The sequence below is a fragment of the Eucalyptus grandis genome, chromosome 10 (genome assembly GCF_016545825.1).
Source record: "Eucalyptus grandis isolate ANBG69807.140 chromosome 10, ASM1654582v1, whole genome shotgun sequence".
NCBI classification, from domain to species: domain Eukaryota; kingdom Viridiplantae; phylum Streptophyta; class Magnoliopsida; order Myrtales; family Myrtaceae; genus Eucalyptus; species Eucalyptus grandis.
In genome coordinates, this window is record NC_052621.1 from 924053 (window position 1) to 933568 (window position 9516).

At 39.5% G+C, this 9516-nt stretch overlaps 1 protein-coding gene across 1 annotated transcript; it reads left to right on the forward strand.

The window, feature by feature from the left end:
• The first annotated feature begins 3049 nt into the window (after nt 1-3049).
• Nucleotides 3050-5892, forward strand: LOC104420936. Its single transcript, XM_039303550.1, has 3 exons — nt 3050-3162; nt 4595-5243; nt 5562-5892. The coding sequence occupies exons 2-3, from the start codon at nt 4596-4598 to the stop codon at nt 5646-5648; spliced, it is 735 nt and encodes a 244-aa protein (XP_039159484.1). The 5' UTR covers nt 3050-3162; nt 4595; the 3' UTR covers nt 5649-5892.
• The last annotated feature ends 3624 nt before the right edge of the window (nt 5893-9516 follow it).

Consider the following 9516-nt stretch of genomic DNA (forward strand, 5'->3'; position numbering starts at 1 on the left):
GGTGGCTGGAGCACCTAGTGTGTAGTGTGGCTAGTGGTGATGGTGATGGTTGGTGGTGCAGCCGGTTCTGGTGGCTGGCGCAATTTTTAGAGAAAACCCACAAAAAAATTGGCACTTAACTGATCATATTCTAAAAAAACTTGGCACTTAACTGTTCACTTTTAACTACAAGTGACACTTAACCGATCACTTTAACAATAACTTGACACTTAAGTGATCCTTTTTTCATCGCGACTAGCACTTACGTGATTACTAAATACAACTTATGGCACTCGGGTAATCACTCATCTTTGTCTTGTGTATATGTTGGTCTGCATCAAAACAGAGAAGATGATTCTGCATCAAAACAGAGAAGATGATGGTAAACTTATGGCAACTCCATACGACAGCACAAACAACAACAAAGCCACAATGATCTTGTGGAACAACACAAACTTCTTCGCATCTTTCAAAAAGAAAAAACCCTACGTTTAATCCAGAACAACACCATTTTTAACTATGGCAGTCGGAGAAACTTTTTCTCATTTTCAAGTACTTTACATTTCATCATAAAGTACAATAGACAACAAAACAACACCATAATACACGCTTGGTAACACTTTCGTTCAATTTTCATCATTGAAACTTCATTCTTGAAAGGTTTAGTTGAAGATGCTTGAGCGTGCATTGAGACTTCATTCTTGAAAAGTTTAACTGAAGACGCTTGAGCTTGCATTGAGTCAACATCGTCTAAGTTGTCCACGAACACAGATGAAGATTGCTGTCTTTTATGAAGTAGATCCAATATCACCTCTGTGGCTCAGTCAGAGAACTTCTCATCGATCCATTTGAAGTATTTGCACTTCGACGCTTCTTTATATCGGGCGCATCCATAAAATCTTCTCCCAGGATTGATTTGAGTCCACGATGTTCTTCTTGGACTCGGTAACCCACAAAAGCAGAAACGCTGGCCTTCTCCTTCGCTTCGGTGAGAGGAAATTGAGGCGCTGCTGCGAGTCCTGCTCTCCATTTCCAAGATTTGACGAAGGAATTTTGGGCAAATGAAAATTAGGGTTCGAGACTTGAATTCGAGCACTTCAATAGGGATTTTGGCCGATTTAGGGTTTTAGATTTGGGGCATTTGGGGAGATGACGTCGTTTTTGGAAGATTTGTGGCTTTTATTATGCAGACGACGTCGTTTCTGGTGAGTTAGAGCCGACTTAGCTCTCCAGCGAGCCACGTAGACAAAAAATAATAATAAAATATTGCCACGTAGGATTTCCGGCAAGGGTCGCCGGAGGTGGCACTTAAGTGTCCCACTAGAAAAAAAAAGTGGCACTTAAGTGTACCATTTTGAAGTTATGGCATCTAAGTGTCCCCCGTGCCAAGTTATGGCACTTGTGCTGTACTTCTGCCCTAAATTTGCTATCCTAGGTGTCCAATTGCAAGAATTTCCAAACATTATGATCTGGACCAATGCCGGCAACTTCGCACGTCCAGTTTTGGAGTCACCAGTTTTGCCCTGCGAACTTCCAAATCCACGGCCATTGTTCTAGACTTTCAGACCTGGTGATGGCAGCTCATAGCTTCGAGCGACGGTTCGCTCGGTGGTTGACTGCTGGATGGGCAACCATGGCTCGAGATCTCCAAATTTGGCAACGGTGACTTGTCCATAGCCGTGAGTGACGATGGTTGGCTTGGACGCGGCGTCAGCAACTCCACAATGACGACGATGAGGGGAGGTGCAGAGTTCAGGCCCAACAACTCCAATGAAGCGAAGAGGCTTCTATAGCTAAATAGAGAGCATTTATTCAATTCTGTTAATCTGATTTCACATCTATGGACACATGTCAATTTAATAGTGGACGTCAGTAAAAATCTCTCGTCATATCGGCTATTCATGTGGTTTGAGGAAGATATGCATGCACGCCTTATATTTATGGCGTGAGCTCTCCGTTTATCCTTAATGCGGCCGCGTTCAAGCACACCACAATAAGCGGGCGAGGTCCACCACTACCCAGCTTTGTTCAACTCTCTTTATATCTTATTCCATGTAACTAATTGACGTCTTGTCATCTTGGCATGGTCTTAGGGCGAAATGCTACATCGGCCCTTTTTGCGTCGGCATGTTACAAAGTAGAGCAACGCGAAAAGAAATAGAAAGAGGGAGAAGAGAGCATATCATTTACGAATCCAATAAAGCAAGAGGAATCATTCTCCGAGGTTAGGAAATTTTTTATTTTATTTTAATGAGATCTCCAACCGATTTTACTTTTTGTAGGACATAATTAGTTGAATGTCTTCTCGCATTTTGTTTACTAAATATATGATATAGTTTATTATGGTCTTTTAATTAAAGAAAATTATACTAAGAGTGTAAACTTTTTTGCAAAGTACAATCAAGTGCTTAACATTTTTGACAATGCAATCTAGTCCTCATTTTGCAGTATATGAAATCGAGTCCTAGATTTATTGCCATTTGAATCAAATTGCAACAATTCCAAAATATTATATTTTATAGCACATTTAAGTACTATTTCAACTGTAGCTATATAATAAAACATGTGGGCTTCGTCGATCATGGAGTATAAGGCCTGGTTATGACTATTAGTTGGAATATAATTCAAACTTTATAGTAGAAGTGAAAGTTAGATTAAAAATTTAAAACTATTTCTTATGTCTCAACGAGTCAAGAAAAGTTAGTGAAAAGTTTAATTAATCATTTTTAAATGGTGAAAAAATGTTATTCTCTTGTTTATATATATTTAAACAAATCGATGTTTACACGAGTAACATTTAAGTATGTTCATATAATGTATTTAAGCATACTATAAAAGAGTCAAAAGAATGAATACCAGCAGTTTGATCATCAAAATGAAACTTTATCATGTACATTGTCATCATAGGATTAACCCTTTGTTGTTGACGAAAAAATTAGGTACCGTATAACTTCCTCAAGAAGCACGACGGGGCTGTGCTAAAGCGAAAAGCTTCGCCAGCAAGAATCTGTCTCGATAATTTTCTTTCCGTCCCGTCCTGACCCAAAAGAAAAAGTGTCAACCTTGTCAACAGTTCCCCCCATTTCCGGAACTCTTCGATAAGAAAGGCAAAGCTCTCTGTCTGGAACCAAGACTTGTGAAGAAGCAGCCTCACACTTGCAGGGTCGAAGCGACGATCCAGAGGTGCACATTTTGTTATCACTCTGTGTTTTGTGAGCTCAGCTTACGATTATTCTCTGTTGACATTAAGAGTGGTTCGCTTGAAATCACCACATCCAATTCATGTAGATGTTACTTCATGAAACTTCTGCAGATTTACTCATTCAACAAAAGAAAGAAACTTTTGCATACTTCATCTTCTCTTGCTTTGCATTGAGACCGCCTCCCGATTGCTCTCTCTAGTTCCAGCTCGATTTGAAATATTTCGGTGAATTTGTGATGATCTGGCGTGATCAACTTGGATCAAAGCTCAGAGTGGTGACTATTGAATAGACCAGCCGTTAAAAGAAGTCAAACTCGATTCTATTGCTAGAGACAATAGAATGAAAAATGAAATAAATATCCCAGTACATGATTTAGAAAGCCACATCAAGAAAGTTTCAAAAATAGAGTTAGCAACATGATATCCTTTAAACTTCTTTTTCCAATTGAACTACGCCTGTCATAAAGCGGCACTTGCCAGTAATTACCTTTATTCTGACAAGGCACTACAGGGTGAGCAAGAAAAACTGAGCGGTCTAAACTACGACCCTAATTTTCCTTTTGCATAATGTGAAGAGTAGCTATAAATATCTTTCTTGTGAGATAGGCCTGCCCTGCCTCGTCCCAAATCCGATTCCTTCAGAAAGACTTTTGAATAACTTTCTACGTCCTTTTCAGCGCTTTCAACTAGCTACCCATTACCACAGGGAATATTAGATTACATAGTTTCCCGCCTGGTTCAATTGGTAGTTGGCCTACCAAGAACTGAATGAAGAAGAGAAGAGACTAGAACGAGACTGAAGCAAACCCTAGATAAAATTCTCATTACTGAAGGAGAGGTAATAAATTGGTAATTTATTATATATACTTCATTGAGTAGTGAGAAGAAGTTTTTTTCTATTATTGGATATATTTTGTAAAATCAGATTACATGCACCTGGCCAATCCCTATGGATCTAGGTAAATAATATAAATAAGAGACTACAGCAATATAATTACTATACAGATTCATTTGCAAGAATACAACAATCTCTCTCGTTCGTCCTCCTTAAGGAGAGCTATATCTTTTAACTCGGAGAAAATTACAGAGTTGGAATGAGTCCTCATTAGTTACTGGAAGACAAATACAAGATCTGAACGTGCATGAACATATATATGATTCGTTCAAGTATTTTACCGGTTTTCAATTTGACCAACCACGTCTAATCTCTCCGAGATGATAACAACTTCTTTGCAGCACCCTGACTCTTCATTTGTTTCTGCCTTTTTCACTCCCTCCGTTTCTTAACAATTTGGCCCTTAGATGGATAAGTACTGCCACTGCACAAACGATGATCGGCCAAATCTCCATTGTATCTACTCACAAGGAGCATTGACATGTCTCATCTTCCTCTCTGCATACAGTCACCCAAAGAATGGCGACAGAGAAAGTGAGCTTGAAGCTTCTGGTCAACAAGAGCAACCGAACGGTGCTCTTTGCTGAAGCAGGCAAAGATTTTGTAGACTTCCTCTTCCACTTCCTTGCATTGCCGGTTGGAACGGTGATCCAGCTCCTCACAAAAACCGGGATGGTGGGCAGTTTAGGCAATCTCTACGGCAGCGTCGAGAAGCTGAACGATGTGTACATTGAACCTTCCAAGAAAGACATTCTCTTGAAACCCAAAGCACCCTCCTGCGTCTCTGAAATCCCACTTATATTGCCTGAGACTTCTTCAGATTCAACGCCCAAAACCTACTACAGGTGCCCTCAACGTTCGTATCATAACTGTTCAGGCTATGTGGCAGAGGACCCTTCTGCACAATGTCCCCAGTGCAATAATTCCATGAACCACCCAATTACTCTTGTCAAATCACTGGCCGGTAACCCGGCGGCTGCTGCGGCATCAGCAGCTGAATCAAATAGTAGGGTTGGTTTCGTGCACGGGGTGGTTACGTACATGGTGATGGACGATCTGGAGGTGAAGCCAATGTCGACTATTTCGAGCATTACTTTGCTTACCCAGTTCAACGTGAAGGAGATTAGGCATCTTGAGGAGAAGGTGGTCAGCTTGGGAATGGACGAGGTAAGCCCATGCCATCCCTTACGACTAGGTTATGTTTAGATTTTAGAAGTGACTCAACGATTTGTGAAACCTCTATTTTAAAGAAGTACGAATTACAAATGAATTTCAATCGACATGAGTTATGTGAAAGAGAAATTACTAGGTCCATCCCATAAAAAATATTCTCAACAATTTTTTGGTATATATCGATTAATCAAAATTTTAGCTTTTGTACCATTATGTATATGCTTGTAGGTTAAATCAAGATCGTGTTCACCATTAATACAGAGCTTATAAAGTAAATGTCCTTTATTAATTATTTGATTTGTAACTGTGAAGGGTATAAAGCTATTGAGGACTTCATTTCACTCCAAGAAGGTTCTCACTGATGTCTTTCTCGATGACGAAGAGATCGTGATCAAGTGACTATATATATGCGTGTGGGGATGTGTGATATATGAAGTATGTGGAGTGATATGCTCTGATTTTGTAAGAGTTTATGCAAGTCGTGCAGCGCGGACTGATATTTTTAAGGTTTTTCGTCTTTGTGTGGACGTTTTAGCAAGTTTATCGTCTCTTTAAGCGATATGAGTGTATTAGTCTGGTTTTAAAATTATGTGAACATGCTGAAGAAAGAATATAAGTCTCATAGCCTATAATGAATGCTAAAGCATGTGTCAGAAATGTGGAACCACTATAGACATGCCACTCGTAAAATTAACGGTGCTGGAGAACCTGGGGTGACTAATTTTAAAGTAATTCGAAAATGTCCCTGATAAGTTGGCACCTATGTCGTGGGGTTGGGTCCAACTGAGTGCCCAACTCTCAATCCATGAGAAGTTGTCCTTGATACTCTATTGCATAAGCTTGGATATAGAGGTGAAAAAGACAATAGCTTGATTCATCGCCTAGGTGAGATCGGCTCAACTTTTTTTGAGCTTAAGTCATGCTCAAGTAACTGAATTAGTTTTTCGAGTTTAGTTCGAGCTTAAAGATACTTGTCTCGATCTGCTCATGGGCCTAATCGAGCATACTAATTTTGTTATAGATTTTCCTTACTATTTTTAGTGAAAAAAATGCAAAATGTACTTATAATTCTACTTCTTACTATGTTATTACACTTTCATTCTTTGATACATTTTTAAACATAAACAAAAGGAGCAAATGCAAGTGTTTCAAGCCAAGCTGTGTTTGATTGAGCAAGAAAAAAATAAAGTATGTTGAAATGGGTCAAGTGAAATTGGGTCAATGAGGGTGTTCCATCCTTGATTTTTCAAGTGCATGATTGCTAATTTGATCAAATTAAGCCAAATGGAAGTGATTTTTTCAAAATTAATATTGAAATTGAGTTCCATCCAATCAATTGTATCCAATTTTGGCTAATTTGCACTCATAATAATGAATTGATTCAAAACCCCTAATTGGGTCAAAATAGGGAAATTTGTTGATGAGTTGTAATCTCAAAATTGGCATAACAATTAAATGCACTATGACCTATAGATCAAATGTCGTAAAAGAAACCATCTCAAATGACGACTAGAAATGTACTAATTTTTATTTTGGCCAATTAAATATCGAAATTCCCAAATTGGGGAAAAGTCGACTCCTATTTGATTTTTGCAAAATTGATGATAGAGAAGTCAAATTGAAATAAAAATATGTTGATTTGTGAGTTTTTCCATTTTTTCCTTTTTTTAATGGTTGACCATTTCATATTTTCTAAAATTGAAAGTGCAAATATGAATTTGACACCATTTTTTTTTTATTAATAAGCTAAATTTTGGCCAAATTTTGAATTTTTTAAAATAAAATTTTGACAAAAAATTCAACTCTAAAGTCAAATTTTTAACTTTTCAAAATTAAAGTACAAATAAATCGTAGTTGAAGGGCCAACACTAATTCAAATGCTAAATAGCTCTTTTTGGCATGATATAGCCCCTGTTTTTTTTTTTTGGTTGGAAATACTTAGCACTTTATTTACGAAGGGAAAGCATTACAACCCATTTTTAGGGCATCGATACATAGCATATCCAGAATAATCTGAGGAGGTGAGGAGGCCCAGTTTGAGTTCAAAAAGCCACGGCCAAAGGCCTTAGCGGCCCAGTCGGCGAGGGAGTTCACTTCCCGTCTACAGTGGCACATGCGCAAGTGGGAAAATCGGGAGATCAAATCTGCAACTTCCACAACTAGGTTTCGGCAGTCCCATGGTGGCGATTGGTGATCGTTGATCGTCTCTACCATTACCAAACAATTGGAATCAATTTGCAGGTGATCATCTGTCATCCCTTTTTGTAACAGATAGTGAAGAGCTTGATGTAGGGCTCAAATCTCCGTTTGCAGAGGAGATGAAGCGGGAACGATCTGGGAGGATCCACCATTCAAATTGCCTTCATGGTTTCTGCAAACACAGGCGACCGAGCCTGTTTGATCTGCTATAGAGAAAGCTCCATCAATATTCACTTTGATTTCTTCCTTGTGGTGGAGGATTCCAGATCCGAGAGGTAGGCAACACCAACCGCCCTGTAGTTGTTGCGTTCTTCTACTTACTACGATTAAGCTCTGCATTTGTAAGTGCCAGATCTACAACCTGTTCATGTGTTGACCGCTTGTTGCGGAAGATGAAGTGATTCCTCGCTTGCCAAATCTGCCAAAGAAGGGCTACTACTGTCTCCGGTTTAGGTACGTTTACTCCCTGCATTAATAGATCTGCTAGCCAATTAGACATCCTGTGTGTATTGTATGCTGAAAGATTAATCTGCACTTTGGGATGGGACCAAAGGCCCTATATCTGTGGGCAAAGGAGAAATAAGTGTTCAGTGGTTTCAGGAAGATGAGTTTGACATAACTGACATTCTGGGTCGAGGATGATATGTCTTCGGTATAGGTTTTCCCTTGTAGAGAGCGCATTGTGGCAAAGGGACCACAGAAATATTCGAAGTTTGGGGGCTGTCTTCAGTTGCCAAATCTTGCGCCAGACAGGGCTTGGGAGTTGAGGGGATATGGATGCAAAGTTGGGAAGGTGTTTGGGAGCGTTTTGTTTAATGAACTTGTAGCCGCTTTTGACCGTATAGTCTCCAGTAGGTGTTCCTGTCCATATAATTTGATATGTGGTCGGAATTGAACTGAGAGGTATGGTAACAATCTCCTTGATAATCTGGTCATCAAAACTTTGTCGAAGAAGAGGAACATTCCAATTAGTCTGATTTTGTTGAATAAAACTTCAAACCATTTCTGGCTCTCCTCTTCTAGTTGGCCCACCAAGAGTTCCTCTAGCTAACCATTTATCATTGCAAATGTGAATGCATTGGCCATTCCCAATTGACCATTGAAGCTGAGCTGAGATGAAATCTCGACCTAACAACAGACTTTGCCAGCCCCATGACGGAGTAGATCCTCTAGGTGCATGCCAAAAATCAGTAGAATGAAAGTATAAACCTTTAAACACACGGCTCCACAAGGATGAAGGGCATTGGGATATTCGCCATGCCTATTTACCGAGTAGTGCTTTATTAAGACTAAGTAGGTCGCGAAAACCCAGCCCCCCATTTTCCTTCCTTTCTTGAAGTAGGTCCCAACTTTTCCAATGGATGCCCGACTTAGTACAACTATTTTGCCACCAAAACTATGTTATCTTCTGCTCAATAGACTTGCATAGAGAGACTGGAAGTTTAAAAATTGACATAGCATAGTTTGGTAAGGCCCGTACCACAGATTTCAGTAATATTTCCTTCCCACCTTTGGATATAAGCTGTTCTTTCCACCCCGCCAACTTGGCACTAACTCTCCTTAGTATCCAAGCAAGCATATCATTCATAGAAACTCCCCAATCAGATGGTATTCCTAAGTACTTGCCAGTTTTTTCAATCAAAGGTACTCGCAATTCACTGGCCAAATTGTGCTTTAATGTATGAGGATAGACTCTACTAAGAAAAAGTCAAGATTTATTTCTGTTCACTGCTTGACCTGTAGCTAGACAATATTGTTGTAGGATGTTGGCTAAATTTTGGCATTCAAGTAGGCTTCCATCTAAGAAAAATATCGCATCATCGGCAAAAAATAGGTGAGAGAGGGTAGGACACCACCTGTTAAACTGAATTCCTTTGAGATTTCACATATCGACTGCTTGTTGAATGAGGGTTGATAAAACATTAGCCACCATGATGAATATATATGGAGAGAGAGGATCGCCTTGGCGCAGTCCTCTTGTAGGATGAAAATAGGCCTATTGTAGGATGAAAATAGGGTAACGGCTGCCCATTGAATTTAACGCTAAGGGAAACCGTTGTTATGCACT